Source organism: Juglans regia, chromosome 2 (genome assembly GCF_001411555.2).
Source record: "Juglans regia cultivar Chandler chromosome 2, Walnut 2.0, whole genome shotgun sequence".
Lineage (NCBI taxonomy): Eukaryota > Viridiplantae > Streptophyta > Magnoliopsida > Fagales > Juglandaceae > Juglans > Juglans regia.
In genome coordinates this window covers 31,326,381-31,343,067 of record NC_049902.1, presented here as the reverse complement: position 1 = coordinate 31,343,067, position 16,687 = coordinate 31,326,381, and the positions used below count along the sequence as shown (strand labels likewise).

The following is a 16,687-nucleotide window of genomic DNA, read 5'->3' as shown; positions in this document are numbered from 1 at the left end:
TGAATTAGCCTTCAACGCCACATAATATATCAGACATGACCTCCAATGCATTAGTGATTAGAGTCCAATGATTAAAATCTCGACTCTTTTAATAGCCTGCATCACAGGTAATTCTTATTCAGAATGGATGCAAAAAAAATGATCTAGATGCAGCTTAAAATTGCAGGATGGTAGGATCGTAAATTCAGTGACAAGAAGAGGGTATTTCGGCCATTTGAATGTGCCTAATTGTGAGTTTTGGCTCTATCTTCACCACAAGCTGTCTGATCCTATATTAAAATGAGTCCAGCCCTGCCTGCATTTGAGAACATAATTATAAGCCAGCTTCTTCTGCCTTTGTTATCAGCAAGATTAGTTCTCTGTCACAGGCAGAATCATGGGAAGTCAGTATCTCAGAGTTTCATTAGTGGTTCTTGTCATCATACTCGCTCTCAGCCAGCAATCAACTTGCCGCCACATCCACAAAGACATGGGTGAAAAAACCAAGCAAACAGATAAATTCAACTCCTCTTCCAAGTTTTCATGGTATTTCTTTGCCGAAAGTGCAGAGGGATCCAACAAAGATGGTACTGATCCGACTTATGGAGTTTCTCTACGAGAAGTTCCAGGGGGACCAAACCCACTTCATAACTGATCAGTCTTCTTGAAAATCTTTGTTTGTATTCAGTGAAGATAGAATTTTTGTAGTTTGTAGTGCAAATTCATTTTGTTTTCCTCAGCTGTATGATACATAGAGTCCAGAAGAAACGTGAATTGTTGTAGTGTCTGAAGAGAATGTAATTGCACTAGATTGAATAGTACTATAGACCATACATAGAAGCATGCATTCATTACTGTACAACGCTTGAAATTCAATCATGTAAGTTGGCGGAGTCTTGATTTTCCCAGCAGAGCTGCAATCCAATCCGGTGAATACCTTAGATGACAAGATGGCTGATATGATTTTGGAACCAGAAACAAATTACAGGAAACAAAGAGTTCAAATCTTGAAACGGTCAGGAGTGAGTTAAATAAGAAGTTCATAGCAAAAACAGGGGATTGAAGTTCAACAACAGATGGCATCAATGGAGGTTCCGCCACCGACTAAAGTATGAATATTAGAACTGCAATGGTTTAGAAAAGAAGTCAAGTTCAAGCACATCAATAAGTAGTTGGTTGTTGTAATTTATGTTATTACTACTATCAGCCTGAATGGTGGGGGCAGAGTCTTGACTCTTGTGAAGTTTTAAATGTTTAAAAGGAACAGTCCAACCAATAATCGATTTGCATTTTCTTCACGGTTTTAGACTACAGGGCTGTAATTGAACCGAGTCTTTTGCTTACAGAGTTCGACTAGACTTAAAATACTCGAATGAGATTTTTATTTATTTTTTGTTCAAATTTGACTCGATAAACTAAACTCTCAACTCGAGCTCGAGCTTGTCCCACAAACCAGCTTGAGATCGAGTTTGAATTGTTTATTCTTTTTAATAAGACCTAATAATTAATAAATTAGATAAATAAAAAAATAAAAAATTTAATATTAAATTTTTACAACTAACAAGTAAAACTTCTATTGAATTATAAGATCTTAAAAATTTATAAATAATTAATATTTAACTAGTTGATATTTATCCATGATAACAATATATTATATGCATACATATATTATTAATACATACATATAATATAATAACATATATTTATTTCATATATGGTTCTCATATACTAGTATATGAAATTATTAAATTTCATCGACATTAATTTTTTTTTGATAAATAAAAAAAAAACATTAATTATTGTACAAATTATAAAATATAGCTATGAAGTATATTCAATATATAGACATAAGTAATTAGGTTACATATTATATATTTAATTATAAAAGTGTTAAACATAGAAGTTCGACTTGATCATAAACGAGTGGGCCTTAACGAGCATTAGTCGAGTCGAGTTTTGTCGGGTATGTGTCATTTACTAATCGAGCAGGTATTTGTTTTCACGGGCCAACTTTTTTTTTCACGAGTCCAGTCCAGTTCGATTCGAATTTAATTAGGCGAGTATTGAGCAGGCTATCGAATATACTGGTTGATTTATAGCGCTAGTTATAGTTCTGCCTTTACAAGGTCAAACAATATATTCCGGACAAATTTCCAAGATGTGATGCAAGTTGTGACCTCCTTGAGTAAAGATCAAGAATGAATACGACACTGTTCATTATATATGCAACTGCCTATATAAAATCTATTATGCTTATTGGAGTATCAGATAGAAACCAAGTTAGCACGCAAGTACTTGGAGGACAAATCAGAATGATCAATCAATGGGGGTCCTCGTACAGAAATGTTCATCTCATGATATGACTCAAACTCTAAATTATACCACAAATAACTAGAAGTAGAGAGGAGAGATTTTCTTCCAAGGTACTTCCTTTCCTCCATTCTCCGACAATGGCACTGATTAGCTTCAAAGTATCATCCAATGTGTTGCTTCCTACCAGGGTTCTGTAGGACAGATCAAGAACCTAGTAGCTGGTCCTGATGCAAAGTACATGAATGGCATTTTCCTTTTGGATAAGAGAGACAGACTTTCAACCAAAACTCATGTTTTTGTCCTGGCACATACTGTGTGCGCTGTGCAGTTATATAGTCAACAAGCAAGAAACAACTTTTTAAATGTATATGACCCCTTGTTGAAAAGACATGCAACAAGAAATGAGTACCTAAACTTTGAAGAACACGACCATACAAGTGTGAGATGGGACATTGGTTAGTGAAACATACCTACAACAATAAATGGGAAATGGGAAGCAAAGAATACAGAAAGAAGCATTAGCATAAGTTCATAATAACCCACCCACCTCCCAGCCTAAAAAAAAAAAAAAAAAAAAAAAAAAAAAAAATAAAGAAAGAGGAAGAAGAGCTGGCCTGCAACTCCTAGAAAGTTGAACAAACTGGCTAGAATGCCTTCCAAAATTGAAACCTGCAAGCAGTGTATGTAAACAACATGATATATGTATTCTTTCAAATATGCATCAAATTATGTACACAGGAGCACAAACCGTGAAGTATCCTCGCTACATGATCTCAGTGCCCACTGGATCTATAGAAAAATGAATGGAGAGTATTTTCTGGGTGATTGGCTGGAATTTAGACCTCCATATCTGTTTTCTCAATCAAAAGTTAATTTAAGAGTCTTGCAGCCTAATCTCTTTAACAAGATAAATCTAAGACAGCTTGAATAGGAATTTAAATAAGACTCTTGATTTGAAAATTTTAGGCCCCTTACATCTTTGTATTCTGAGCTGCCCATAAATATCCCAAAGGCCTCAACTGCAAAATATTTCAATACAAAGCAATCAAAATATGGACGTGCCAAACAATCAGATAGGAAATGTGAAAGAGAGCTCACGCGACCGAAACCGTATCACCATTCCATGTGTATATTCCTTACTGCTGAGATTTAAATTGAGACCTGAGAATCCAATACAAGTAAGAAACGATAGATGGTAGAAAACATTGAATAGATGGGAGTTTTTCCTTATATAAAGCCAAGGAAAAACTATCTAAGCTGTAAGAGTTAACCATATTGCTACAAGATGTGGATTATTTATAACCTGCTTGTAGTTTAAATTTACTTCTTAAACTGCCACTAGCCTGCTCAAAGAAGATCACTAGGGGGCATAACAATTTATGAGTTTCAGCTCAAGCATACCTCGAGTGGATTGGACAATTAAGGATGGAAACCCAATTGTCAGCCTTGCAAGAGAAGCCAATGCATGTTCAGCAGCTCCACCAATTGCATCACTAACAAATGAAATCAAAAGCACAAACTCTAGACCGTAGTTGAATTCCTGTCAAGGAAGTAACATGAATCCCTTTAGAAAGACAGTACCAGTGACTGCAAACAAAATTCATATTGCAGCGTGTGGTCAGATAATGAAAACTCAAGTTTTTATTGGGTTCCAAATCGGAGAATGAATAAAAGCATCTTAGTCAATAAATAAGACATTATTTCATTACTATATATTTTAATGCCTTCGCTGCATTCATGATTAGGAATTATCTATATACAAAAAACCTCAGGGAATCAAAATTCAAAGCTTCCACATTGCATCACTCTTTACCTCTCCCTTCCGAAATATGGATAGAATATCATCTTCTACTTCAGCTTCAAAATCCACATTAATTAACCCCTGTTTATATAAAGCACATATCAGTAAAACAAGCGGCAAAATATGAAAATCTGAGGTAAGATTGATTCTGAGGAAACCGTAAGAAATGACAGTATGAACAGAGTGCCCGTGTTTACATGCCAGGCCATACATGGCAGTAAGGCATAACATGCTCTTTGAGAACTCCCAAGTAGAAAACGTTCTCATAGAACTTTGCAAGGTCTTCTTTTCTTTGGAAGCGCATGTAGAGAGCATGGGTGTAATTTTCGATATTTTCTTCTGAGATACGTCCTGCAAGAGTAATTAGAGCATCTATCCTCTAAAAATCAACCAATAAACATATGTGAATGTGAATGTGAGTAAGTGTATGCTTGTGTGCCTGATCAAATTTGCAAATTAATTGACAGGTTATATATGTCAATGTAGATGGGACAGCTCAAACTACCAAACTAAACTGAGTGTTTAGTAACATCTTTAAAAAGAGACATATTTGTTCTTGGAGCATGGACTACAGCAATTTACTCTTTCAGACTCTGAAGAGAACCCAAAACTTGATTCAGGCAAATAATAGTAGCTAAACATTATGTCCTTGGATTCTATCTGAGCAGAACCTTACCTAATGATATTGCAACAATGCCACGCATTTGATATTGGGTCGTATAAAGAAAATCCAGCATATCCTTCTCTTCCTCCTCAGATAAATTCTCCTTTGCTTTAAGCAGACATATGTGTTCCACAACTTCTCTGAATCAAATGGAAATAACCCAACACTTACGAAAGCAATGTGATAGTGCATTGGCTAATGAAAGCAACCATACGCATCAAACTGGAAAAGCAGAAACCGTACACAACCTAGCAAATGTGATGCTTAGAGTGTACAGCTATAATGTACGCAAGAACCTAGACGGAATAAAGGGATATAGCCAAGGAAATCATGTCATATTGCAAGAGTTAGCAAGCCTGCAACTATAAGAAACCGATGTGGGGCTATAAATCAGTTTGCACGGACCCCCCGTCAAGAAGAGTCCTACTAGAAATAAACGTCTCCACTCTCAACCACTTTTTGGTGCCATTTTCCACACATGTAATACCAATCAAAACATATAGGCATATAAAAAGGAGCCCCCCGGCAACACAATGGTACCCACATTCTCCCTGTAGATAAAGATGTAAAATTTATACCTCCAAGTACTATTCATGCTTGAGAAACAGGTAAGGGTACTTCAGATCACAAATTGGTACCCACTTTCCCCTCAGGTAAAAGACTGATCCCTAAGGTTTTCCACACAACGACATTGAATCTCACAAAAACTTTTAACTGTTTAGTCTTGGTCCAAGTTTCCAACCTTTTAGTGACAAGCAAGCATGAATGTCCCTTTGGTTCTCACAATTGTTTCACATTCAGACACCCATATAAAAATCTCATTGACAACAATTAAAAGGCCTTGAACCTTTTCCTATCCGACTTGAAGCTTGAGCTCCCCTCCTCAGCAGCAGAAACTACCACTGGCCGACACATTCCCCGCCTCCACCTCGTCTTCATGATTCCATTCGCAATAGAAACTGGAATAAAATAAGATTATGGAAAAAAAAAAAGAAGATTCAAATCGAATGCTTTCCTAAAGAGCAAAATGTGATTACGGCAATGAAACCCACCGTTCAAAGAAGCCGAGCGCGGAAACATGGGGTTAAGGCGGCGAGGGTGGTGGGTGAGATAAGTGGGAGAGGGAGTTGAGGCATGGGGAGCATGAATGAGCATTGTGGGTGCCCTTTTTTCTGCCTTTCGTATTCTTCTGGGTGGGTGATTCAGGGTATCTGGCGTGTGCGTGTGGATTCGTTTTCTGATATTGCCAGCGTAAAAGATCGTCGAACAGAGGCCTCACAGACACGGAACGGTAACGCTAAAAATGGGTGGACGAGGAAGAAAAACACGATCCTTTAAATATGACAAATGATACTTGCACCATAAATATCATATAATTATTTTAAAATAAATAAATAAATAAATATAAAATTCATATAAAAATTAATTAATTTTTTAATAATAATTTTTTCTTTTTAAAACGATTTTACGATACTTACATATTTTACGACTGTACGTAACATCACTCTTTAAATATAGCTCAGTGGCTTTGTAGAATTGGGACTTGTTGTCAATGCAATTACCAACTTACCCTTTTTTCTAATATAATTTACCCTTTTTTGACCCGTCTGCATGTACATGTATATTATAAAATAAAATATTTTAATCACAAAAATAATTATATAAAAATAAATTTATAAATTGATATAATTTAATATAGTATGTTTGATTGTAAAATTATTTTTATTATAAAATAGATCTAACAGATTTTATAAAATCAAATCAGTTTATAAATTTATTTTATATAATTTTTTTATTTTTATAGCAGTTTCCTATAGTGAAATATCACGTCTAAATATAGGTACACTAGTTAAAGATTAATAACATTGTCATGGACGCCAATATTATAATAAGTATACTGTGCTTAATAAAGTTTGAGCTGGCTGATTTTCAAAGGTGGGTCATGTTTGGCTGCAATATCCTACAATAATATTTACCAAAAGTAGACATAAAATGATGTGAAAGAAATTAGAATCACCATGAACGTCCAGCTTTTGGAATGTTTAGGAAAATGAGTGCCTTAACTGTCGGATTTGCAACCATCCGCCACCACTCAGATATTGAGAGTCTGAGATTAATCGTAGGTTTTCCTGGAATATCAGTTTTCACTGGTATACTAATATATACGTTACTTTCTGCACTATTCTTCTTCCTTTTCAGGTTTTTGTATAATTTGTGAAGATCACAGAAAAAAGAGAGGAAAATAAGGGACAAAAATATCGAACTGCTTTCTTATAAGCTGGTAGTTTGATATTTATTTTCCAGAAGTTTTCTTCCTTGTTTCTGTGATGATGAACTCCATTATAACAAAGGTCTCAAAGGAACCTCCCAGGAGATCATCAATAGAACACAAGCCAAACTTTTAATTCCTTGACTCCATTGTTAATCACATTCAAAGAAGATATATTATGGCACGACCTAGAGACAAGAAAAACTTCGCAGATATAGGAGTTATTGGAGGTAATTACGTACCAATATTTCCTCCCACCGGTAGATGGAATGCAGTTGAAGAAGCTAAAGATCATATCGGTAAAGAAAATAGCCAGCAGCTTGCTCGCCAACTTCCTGCCCTTGGAGAACCATTCCAGGGTGATGGAGATTTCATACCAAAAGCTCCACCTAGCGAGGGAAGTACTAGACATGAAGAAACTCCGAATTTGATTCCTTTAGAAAGGGGGAAGCAGCCAGATTTCCCACAACCTGCCATGGCAGGTGATAGTGATTACAAACCAAAACCTTCATCTGATGGTGGGAATGAACATGAAGAAACTCAATATGGTATCAATCAATTATCGTTTATGTTTGTGTGTATCTTTGGACGTTTATTGATATTTGGTTAAAGGATCTTTCATTTTGTAGGAGCTGCAGATGCTATTGCTCATACAAGTTCGATGGGTTCGACTGACAGAGGTAATTGATCAATGGCAATTATCTTGAAGTTTCTGCTCTTATGCAGTGTATGATGATTGGGAAGATTGTCAACTTTCTATCACTGATAATATTTTAGGTGTTGCGCTTGCACAAATTAACTTAGAGAAAAGAGTGGCTTTATCTAAGGCATGGGAACAAAGCGAAAAGAAAAAGACACAGAACAGGTAAGAGGAGTTCTCTTGTGTTCTAATACAAGCGGTTTCAGGTCGAAAATACAGTGCTGATATATTATTGTTGTTTCTATGGGGCACCCTTTGTTTCTGTACATGTCCTATGTTCATTTGCTTAATTTGGAACCACAAATTTCAAGAGTCGGTCCCCTCGGGATTTCCAGAAGAAAGATATCATTCGTTTGATGAAAAAGTACAAAGGAATGCCGAAAATTTGAGAGCCTGAAACTGACGCAGATAGTTTCAAAAAAATGGGAAAAAGGAAACAACTAGAGAGTCAAGAGTCTGGAAAAAGGATTCCTCACTTTCTTTTTTCTTCTTTCATTCAAAAGCATGCATGAGAGTACTTTCATCTCCCAAAACTTTTGGAGTCCAAGTGAAAAATGCTAGAATCATGCACCACTGTGACTACGTGATATGGGACAAAGCCAATCTGCAGTGAACCAGACGATAGCCCGTACTGGATGACCTTTATGTGAGCAGAAGTTAATGTAGAACAAAGAAATAAAAACTCCATAGAAATTGGAGCCCATCTTGAATGGTGTGAGTAGGTGGCCATACACGAAGTTTCTGAAGCAACTTTTGTTCATGGCTTCTCTTTTCTTAGGGACATTTCACCAGTGAGACAGATTTTTAAAAGGGTGACTGAAATTGGGAAATACAATTTGTTTAATTCTAAAATTTCAATGCTTTTTTCATATTCCAGAATAGATCAGGAAACTTGCCACAAAACTGTTGGGAAACACTAAATACATTATCATTACTGCATAAACCGGATGCATGTGATTTTACAATTCTTTGAACTTGGAAGACTCTTTCTCTACATCCAAACTTTGAGTATTGTACTCGTACATTGAAGAGTCTCAATCTGGTTTCAAAGTTCGCATATTTACTCAGTGGCCCCATAAAACTAGTTTACTCAACCATCTCAACTCACTATTATTTATAAAGAACTGAACTCAGCTCAACATCTAAAATGAACATTAATCTGCATGATACAAAACAAAACTAAGTAATTCATTGACGTATTAGATCATTTTACGAAATTGTAATTGTTGAACAGGGCAAGTAAAAAGCTGTCAACTCTTGAGTCATGGGCGCACAGTAAGAAAGCAGCTGCGGAGGCGGAAATTACAAAGATTCAGGTAATAAGCTCATCTTGGATCTCTAAAATCATGATGAATAAGAAGTGTTTGAGAAATCAGCTCCGGCATATTTTCCAGGAAAAATATGCGGCGGAATTAAAGAACAAAATAGCTGAAATCGAGAGGGCAAAAGAAGAAAAGAGGGCTCTGGTTGAAGCCTCACAAAAAGAAGAATTTATCAAGCTAGAGCAGATGGCTGAGAGATTCCGTGCAACTGGTCATAAACCCAAGAAGCTGCTTCGAAGCTTCAGTTGCTTGAATTTTTGTGAAAAATATTGAAAGAAAGAAAAAAGAAAAAAATACTGCCGATTTTTCTACCCTTTTCTTGCGTGGTTTGATTTCTTAACAAAGCTGTGCTCCTATCTAAAGCCAGGCGCAGTTGGATCTGTGGTCATGTATTGAGTTGGAAGTCAAGGTTTATAGAATTATTCAGGTTTATAATTCATTTCATGGCACTGGGGTATGACCATGCTCCCTTTACCTCTGTGTTCTTATCCGTAAAATTCTACTTTCTTGAAAGAGTTGCCACTGTTGGAAACAAGATGGAGACAAAACACACAGAGAGAAAAATGGAAGAGGAATACGCCACTCTGTTTCATACTCTGATTCATAGCTCAAGTACATAGCCATAAAAATTCAAAAGAAAATTCTAGAGTCTAAATTAATGACATCTAATGCTATTCAAGTCCTTGGACGTTTTACACAACCACATGCTGGTAATAAAAAGACACTTTTGGGTTTTCACAATTTCTTAATTGGCCATAACTTTCTCAATAAAAACTTGGATTACTGTTGCCCCTTCAAATTCTGACTGAAAGTAGCTCATCAGTTTCAGCAATAAAATCAAGTTTAGTTTTTAACAGCCACATCCCATATTGGGTTCTTTTTATGCATCAAAAAGGGAAAAGAAACTGAAAGGAAAGGAGCCATTTCTGAGTTTTGGGACGGTGGAAAATTTCTAATTTGGCAAACTATTTATTATTTCCTAATCTGCGGCCATGCAAACTCTCATCACTGCTTAGTTTTATCACTTTGTTGAGCTTTCACGATTAATATACGCATAGATTCTCACCCCCCAACAATTTTCTCGAATTAGTTTTCATGATGCTGCAAGAAAATAATATAAAATAAAAGCTGAAAATGAAGACACATGAGATTCTCGGCTTCTTAAGCTGAAAAGAGTTTACTCCACCAGGCAGAATCGAGTGAAGTCACAGCAGACTCACTGCGAGGATGTGGCGCGAGGATCTCACAGCCACATCCTCGCAGTGAGGCAGCGATCGAGGGGAAATCTCCCCTCTCGACCTCAGTTGCTGGAAGCCACAGCACAGCTTGTTGGAGGGGATATAGGTGGAGGGATCCCTTCCTCCCGACCCTTACTGTAAATATTTGTTGATTTTCTGAAATTGATGTTTTATCACAACTTTGAGATGGAATTTAAGTTTCTGTCGTGACAACATCCAATTATAAGTAATTTTACAACTTCCTTACTTAGTAATTAGAGGTGAAAGTTGAAAGAGTTCTTTTTATAGCAATCGACAAGAAAACCATTTTTCAAAAGACATATTAATGCTTACAAACGACTCTTAAAAAGACTACACATATCCTTTTTTCATGGCGAACATAATGTTTTCCGCTGGAATTCCTTCGGTTCTCACAATTAGAAGTTTCGTTTCACACGTACATACCAAAGAACACTTAAGAAACAAACTTTAAATTAGCAGATAATATAAATGACAAACCAAGACATAGAAGAAACTGGGCAAAGTCAATTCCGATGAACTTGTCTTCAATCTTTGTTCTGAGTTCTTTGCGTGATAATCTTAGTAGCTGAAGCAAGAAAGTAACTTCTTAGGTACATATCCGGTAGTGCGGAACTTTGTAGCTGTCTCCTCTACCTTGATAAATTCTCCCCTTCGGGTGGCTTCAACTGCTGCCCTCTTTTCTTCGGCAGCCCTGTGGACCTCAGCCACTTTGTTTTTCTTTTTCTCAGCATACTTTGCCTTCTTTTTATCGAATTTTTCCTGTTATAGAAGAGGTTTGTCAATCCCTTTTCAATCAAGTATCTTCATGTCACGCACCGAAATTTTCCAATTATTAGCTGAAAGTGTTGTAATGGCTCTCTAAACATACCGTACCATCAAATTTGAGCAAGACAATGACAAATGCAAAAGGTCTGAAATATATTCATTTGATTTTCACACAACAGTCTAAGCAAGTTTGCTTTTCCAGATAGTTATATAAGACATGGAATTATAAATTTAAGGGCAAGGAGTAAATTGATATAAATGCTTGATCCCCAGCCCAAAGGCTTGTACTTTAGTTTATTCACATCCCAAGATGTATATGAATAGGCTCTTGGATATCAAAACTAATGGTTCAATTTTTTACTCGGACAAGAGTCATGGTGTTAACACAAATGCGGGTAGTTTTCAGAGATGCATGACACTCCTGGATTCATAAAAGACTCCTAGAGTCAAATTGATGTAGTAGAAGCTTAGATGTGATAGAGAGATTTATATCAGTATGCAATGGAATATTGAGTCTCTCATCAAGGAATAGCAAAGAAATAGGATCCATGGTGCAGCTTGGGCAAAGTGTCTTGGTTTTGACACGCTTGGTTTGTCAGAGGCATTTGTTTAGTTTGTGCAGACTGTTTGTCTTGATATGTTTGATATTCAGTTCTTGGTGTAGGTCTAAGTTTTTGGGCTGAGCAGGGTATTAACATTATCAATAGACTTTTTGTACTCTTCCTGCATCCATCGAGGTTCAGATAATGCCCTTTGTATGAGCACAATATAAAATCATTTTAATCTAGTCTCAAATGAGCTGGCTCACGTGAGATGATTGTAGTCCTAGAAAAAGAGAATTACATCGTCAAATAAAATGGTTTCCCCCAATTCTTAGGTGAATAGGGAACAGAAAATGGGTACTTTGCCGAGATATCTTGCCAACTCAATGGATGCCTAATCTATATTACCAGATCATAGAGAAAAAAAAATAACAATCTCCTAGTTTTTCACTGTGCTAATGTAACAATCTCCAACCGATCAGTGGTTTTGAATCAAATTAGGGTGCAACAGACAGCAATGATGTATGCAGGCAACACAACACAGTTATCTACCTCAATCTTCTTGAGTTGTGCCTCTACTGAAGCTTTGTTGGTGTTTTCCCATGATCCAATGGCAGATAGATTTTTATATGCCCTGTCAGACAGTTGCAATGCAGGGTCACTTTAAACAGGGAGAGAAGAAGCTCATCATAGAGAAAGAAATTGAGAATATATGAAACTGAATTTCAGGTTTTGACTTCCGGAATCAATTCCTTTAATTATGGGATCAACTTGGACTATGTAAATTTTCTTATGTTCAGAAAGGATAACGTCATATGGTCATGGCTAGCAACTTAGAATGTAATACAAAAATCTGGAACGGCTAAATCTGTCAAGTGTACCTACACTGGTTATATTTTGAAGTCAAATCAACCAATACAGAACATGATCAGATTCTCATGACGAGTATATAGGAAATTCAACAAGAAAGATACAAATATTCCAAACTAAAATGCGTAGTTGTAAATCATCAAATTTTTAATCAAATTTTTGGAGACCTGAAGAGCATTTGACTCAGTGCCACTGCTTTTGCCAAACTGATCTCAATTGATAATAGTATAGAACAAATTTTTTTAACTCCTTCAGTCAATTTTGGAAATGAATGAGAATACAACGGGAGGGTAAAATGATATAGAAAATTTGAGATAGCCTTACTTGTTCTCTGCTTTTGTTTTTTCGCTTTCTTCCCATGCCTTAATTAAAGCCAGCCTTTTCTCATTTGCAATCTTAGCAAGCACATCATCTGAGACAACATATTAAACAGTCACCTATCTCTCGTACTATATATCATGTAATGCACAAAAACAAACTTCAGGCATTTACCTCTGTTGACTAAACCCCCTGGAATTTTCTCAGCAGTAGGTTCTGCAACCTCTGACATGATGAAAGTTTCAACAAAATCAGAAAAAGGTGGAACTGGTCATAAATTGGAGGAAACGTGAATCATTAAACGGTATCATCCACTGATTGTAATTTTTTGTTTAAATATAAAGAATGGAAATGAAATGGCTGCTAAGGTTCAGCTGCAAATTGTGTCAATTACAGCAAAATTTATGTGGCACTGGTTAGGTGGCTTGTACAATCTCGATTTTTATGCGTCTCAACTGTTCAATCATAGACTGGTGATGTAGTAAAAGCTGAATGGATTGTGTTTAAGTCCCAACAAGACTTGGTGATCAAGCTAACACATTTACAGAATAGAAATTTCACCCATGTTCATGTTAATCCTCACTAAAAGTAGATTAACGTGTCTAAACTAGAAATAGACTGTCAACCCGTTTTCTTTAAACCAATTATGATTTGTCTTAAAGCTTTACAACCCCCCACCCCAGCGGGGCAAAAAACAAACCAGACAACGGAAATCCCCAACAACTAAAAGCACCCTCAAATAAAGGCAACCCTCAAAAGCAACTCACCTTTGGGAGCCGAATCAACCAAAGGAAAATCTAGGATATGACCAACAACCATGCGCAATTGCTAGAAGTCTCACTAAATTATTAGGCTGTATGAGTAGTTTTCTTCTTTTCTTTTTTTCTTTTTTATTTTTTTATTATTATTTTTTTGTAATGGCGTTTCCTTCATCAAACTCATACAACACATGATTAGGACTTGAGAGACCTCAAAATGCCTTCACTTTACCCAAAAAAAGGGTGGCAAGTTCTAATAGTAGAGATTTATTGAAAAATTGTAAATAAGAATGAAAAAGAAATTCAAGGGACTAATTGCTCGATAACCAAATAATCTATTTTTTATAAATTAACTATGCAAATAAGAACTGACAACAAATAGTAATGCTCCTGGTTGCAAAGAAACTTGAAGCTCAAAATCCTAGATTTTTATACTAACAGGGACCCAGACAACACCAAAAACCTCCACCCAACTCAGAATACAACACAAATTTCGATAAAGACTTCCATTTTTATTCGCTCAGTTTTCTCAGTAGCCAAACAGAGAGCAGAGAGAGAGATATCACTTACTTTCTTTAACAGGAGAAGCAATCTTCTGGTCAGGAGGTGGCATCACAGCCTTCCCTTCGGCAACGTCGTTTGGAGCTTCCTGTTCTTCTCCTCCTCTGTCATTTTCTTTCCGGGGTGCATCAACTTTCTGGCTCCCCTCCTCTCCCATGACGTACTCCTTTAATTTAGCCACGGTTGACCCCTCGAAAAGCTACAGTCGTAATGAAAGAAGCTGCACAAGAACAGCCACACAAATTTGCAGAAACTCCGACAAGATTAGATGAAACTGAGGAAGCAACTCTTCCAAATGCTGCTGCAGAGTACACCTTGGAAGTGGTTGCGGTGGTTGGTAGATATTGGAGTAGTGTCAGGACAAAATAGCGGTTAATTGAAAATTAGGTTATCCGTTCCTTCTTTTTTTTTGCCCTCTTTTTATTTTCTTATTTTCTTTACATAAAAAATTTATTACAAGCATCCTTCGATTTTCGAATTTATTATTTTTTTAGTTTTTTTTTATTTAGTGGTTAAAAAAATATTATTTAATAATATTATGAATTTTTTTTAAATATTTAAAAGTATTAAAAAAATAATGTGAAAAAAAATTATTAAAAAAAACTAAAAAAAATAAAAAAAATCAGACAAAATAAACGGTTTGGGCTCTCTATCGTTTAAAAAAAGAATTATTAGATATAGTTATAGAGTATGTAAATATTGTATATTTCTTTTGAAGAAAATGAATAAATATAACATAAAAAAATTAAATTTTTAATAATAAACTTCTATTTTTTTTTAAAAAGAGTACGCGACGCTTAAATAATCTACAATTATATTTAATATTATTTTTTTAAAATTAATAAGATTTTACGAGATTTTTACGTTCACATTCACATAAACGAGCAAGGCTGTTCACATGCCTTTGTATTATATATATTTCATTTATATGATATAATTTAATTTATAATATTTAAATTTAAAAATTTATTTTTTAAATTAAATTAAATTATATAAATAATACGTGATGTAAAAACCTATATAATTTAAATATTTATGAACAATTTTCATGTGTCTGTCGTAAAAATCACGTAAAAGTGTCTATAATTTTAGTTGTCCTCCTACAACTTTAATAAAATTTGCTTCGCATGTTCTTAGTTGATGTCATGTAAAGGTCCTTCAAATCGTTTGTACGTGTACTAGTTTTACCATGTCAAGATTCTTTTAAAACTAAAACAAATTGAATATAATTTTTTTTTTTTTTTTTTAAATGAGTCTTTCCCATGAATCCAACCCTCCACACGTAGAAAGGACGAAGGATGTATCCACCCTGTCTGGGTGCAGAAAGTATGGGCGGGCGAGAGATCTGACCCCATCTTGCTTTTATTTCGTTTTTTTTTTAAAGAAAATTATTATTATTCATTCATAAACTTACATCTATAATCAAATATATTTTGAGATGTCATCATATCAAACATGATATCGTAAATCAAAATAATATATTTGGAGTTTCATAAGTACACTATTACCTTTTGTGTCTGATTTGGACTTCACTATTATTGATACTCTCTACAGATAAATTCTAAGAGATAACATTCTCTGCCTAAATAGAGATTCAACCTCATCATTCATAAAAAAATATGACTCAACCTCTATAGACAAACGTCTTAGATATGAATTCTTTTTTATTTTAATTAACAATAAGTAAACAAAAAATGAAAGTATTAAGATATATGTAAAAAAAGACGGATTACAGTTTGGATTTGTGTCAGCTTGTGAAAACAATACATTTGTATTTTTCAGTCACAAAGGTTAGATCTAAAAAGTCTGATAGTGACGAGTCTAATGATCTGACGTGTATGTCGAGAAGAGCTATTAGAATAGGTGGTGCGTGAGAACCACATACAATAATTTTTAACAAAATCATTACTTTCATCCGAACGATTTTTAACCTGTGAATCTATTTATGTCATGCATGTCTCTTGAGAGTTATTCAAAAGTTATATGTCTATATTTTTTTATCTTGAAGAAAGTAAAATTAAATTAAATAAAAGAAATCTTGATAGTCAAGATAAGTGGAGGGAGGAATGAGACGGAGGAGGGCCGGAGGCGACAAAAATCAGATCTGAATTCATTACTTTTTTACGAGAGATCTGGAAAGAGGTGCCTAGGATTTCTCTATTTCGTTTTTATTTTATTTTATTAATATATTTTTTAGTTTTTTGTATTTTTAGAATTGGTGCTAACACAACAAAAATTATACAAACGAGACGTCTTACATAATTTCATGCATATTTTGACACGTTTTCCACTAAATTTAAAATCACACGTGTAATTAATTAACTAGTGTATAAGTTTCTTTAAAATAAAAGATGAAAATCTAAGAAACATTTAATAATAGAAAAATTATATTCCTAAGCCTCATACACCACACACTATCATTTTTATAATCTTTTTAATTTTATTTTCTTATTAAATGTGTGGTATATGGATTATGAATAGAATAATTCAATTATTTTAAGAATAATAAAATCAAAAAAAAATTTAAAAAAATTTTAAAATAATAAAAAACTTTTAGTGTGTGGTG

The 16,687-nt window shown here is 34.9% G+C and overlaps 3 protein-coding genes across 7 annotated transcripts; 1 reads left to right on the top strand and 2 right to left on the bottom strand.

Annotated features, from left to right (window-relative positions):
• Positions 1–2,140: 2,140 nt before the first annotated feature.
• LOC108984437 lies at positions 2,141–6,059 on the bottom strand. 5 transcript variants are annotated; one of them, XR_004800906.1, is made up of 10 exons: positions 5,810–6,059; positions 5,605–5,716; positions 4,770–4,897; positions 4,305–4,444; positions 4,106–4,174; positions 3,694–3,832; positions 3,391–3,453; positions 3,041–3,311; positions 2,702–2,961; positions 2,141–2,612 (listed from the first exon to the last, which is right to left on the bottom strand). XR_004800906.1 is itself a non-coding variant. In XM_018956407.2 (10 exons), exons 1-9 carry the CDS (start codon positions 5,910–5,912, stop codon positions 3,056–3,058), a joined length of 885 nt encoding a protein of 294 aa, XP_018811952.1. In that variant the 5' UTR covers positions 5,913–6,059; the 3' UTR covers positions 2,141–2,961; positions 3,041–3,055. The 5 variants fall into 5 exon arrangements, 2 of the variants coding, with proteins under 2 accessions (XP_018811952.1, XP_035543845.1); XR_004800907.1 differs by having other exon boundaries at positions 2,141–2,516; XM_018956407.2 differs by having other exon boundaries at positions 2,141–2,961; positions 3,041–3,142; positions 3,268–3,311.
• An 882-nt stretch (positions 6,060–6,941) lies between these two features.
• On the top strand, positions 6,942–9,522 carry LOC108984424 (remorin-like). Its single transcript, XM_018956377.2, has 5 exons — positions 6,942–7,574; positions 7,656–7,706; positions 7,804–7,891; positions 8,961–9,042; positions 9,121–9,522. The coding sequence occupies exons 1-5, from the start codon at positions 7,205–7,207 to the stop codon at positions 9,319–9,321; spliced, it is 792 nt and encodes a 263-aa protein (XP_018811922.1). The 5' UTR covers positions 6,942–7,204; the 3' UTR covers positions 9,322–9,522.
• Positions 9,523–10,547: 1,025 nt separating this feature from the next.
• Positions 10,548–14,483, bottom strand: LOC108984442 (remorin-like). Its single transcript, XM_018956413.2, has 5 exons — positions 14,131–14,483; positions 12,977–13,027; positions 12,809–12,896; positions 12,167–12,248; positions 10,548–11,066 (listed from the first exon to the last, which is right to left on the bottom strand). The coding sequence occupies exons 1-5, from the start codon at positions 14,276–14,278 to the stop codon at positions 10,866–10,868; spliced, it is 570 nt and encodes a 189-aa protein (XP_018811958.1). The 5' UTR covers positions 14,279–14,483; the 3' UTR covers positions 10,548–10,865.
• Positions 14,484–16,687: the final 2,204 nt, after the last annotated feature.

Bases quoted from the DNA above. Each gene is read 5' to 3' on its own strand.
- LOC108984437 (XM_018956407.2), bottom strand. From the start codon at position 5,912: ATGCTCATTCATGCTCCCCATGCCTCAACTCCCTCTCCCACTTATCTC. The intron at 4,175-4,304 runs GTATGGCCTGGC...TTATATAAACAG, and splicing joins ATGTTATGCCTTACTGCCAT to GGGTTAATTAATGTGGATTT. The intron at 3,833-4,105 runs GTAAAGAGTGAT...CTTCCTTGACAG, and splicing joins CCATATTTCGGAAGGGAGAG to GAATTCAACTACGGTCTAGA.
- LOC108984424 (XM_018956377.2), top strand. From the start codon at position 7,205: ATGGCACGACCTAGAGACAAGAAAAACTTCGCAGATATAGGAGTTATT. The intron at 7,575-7,655 runs GTATCAATCAAT...TTCATTTTGTAG, and splicing joins ACATGAAGAAACTCAATATG to GAGCTGCAGATGCTATTGCT. The intron at 9,043-9,120 runs GTAATAAGCTCA...CATATTTTCCAG, and splicing joins CGGAAATTACAAAGATTCAG to GAAAAATATGCGGCGGAATT.
- LOC108984442 (XM_018956413.2), bottom strand. From the start codon at position 14,278: ATGGGAGAGGAGGGGAGCCAGAAAGTTGATGCACCCCGGAAAGAAAAT. The intron at 13,028-14,130 runs GTAAGTGATATC...TCATCATGTCAG, and splicing joins TGCTTCTCCTGTTAAAGAAA to AGGTTGCAGAACCTACTGCT. The intron at 12,249-12,808 runs GTAAGGCTATCT...ACTGTCTGACAG, and splicing joins AAAACAAAAGCAGAGAACAA to GGCATATAAAAATCTATCTG.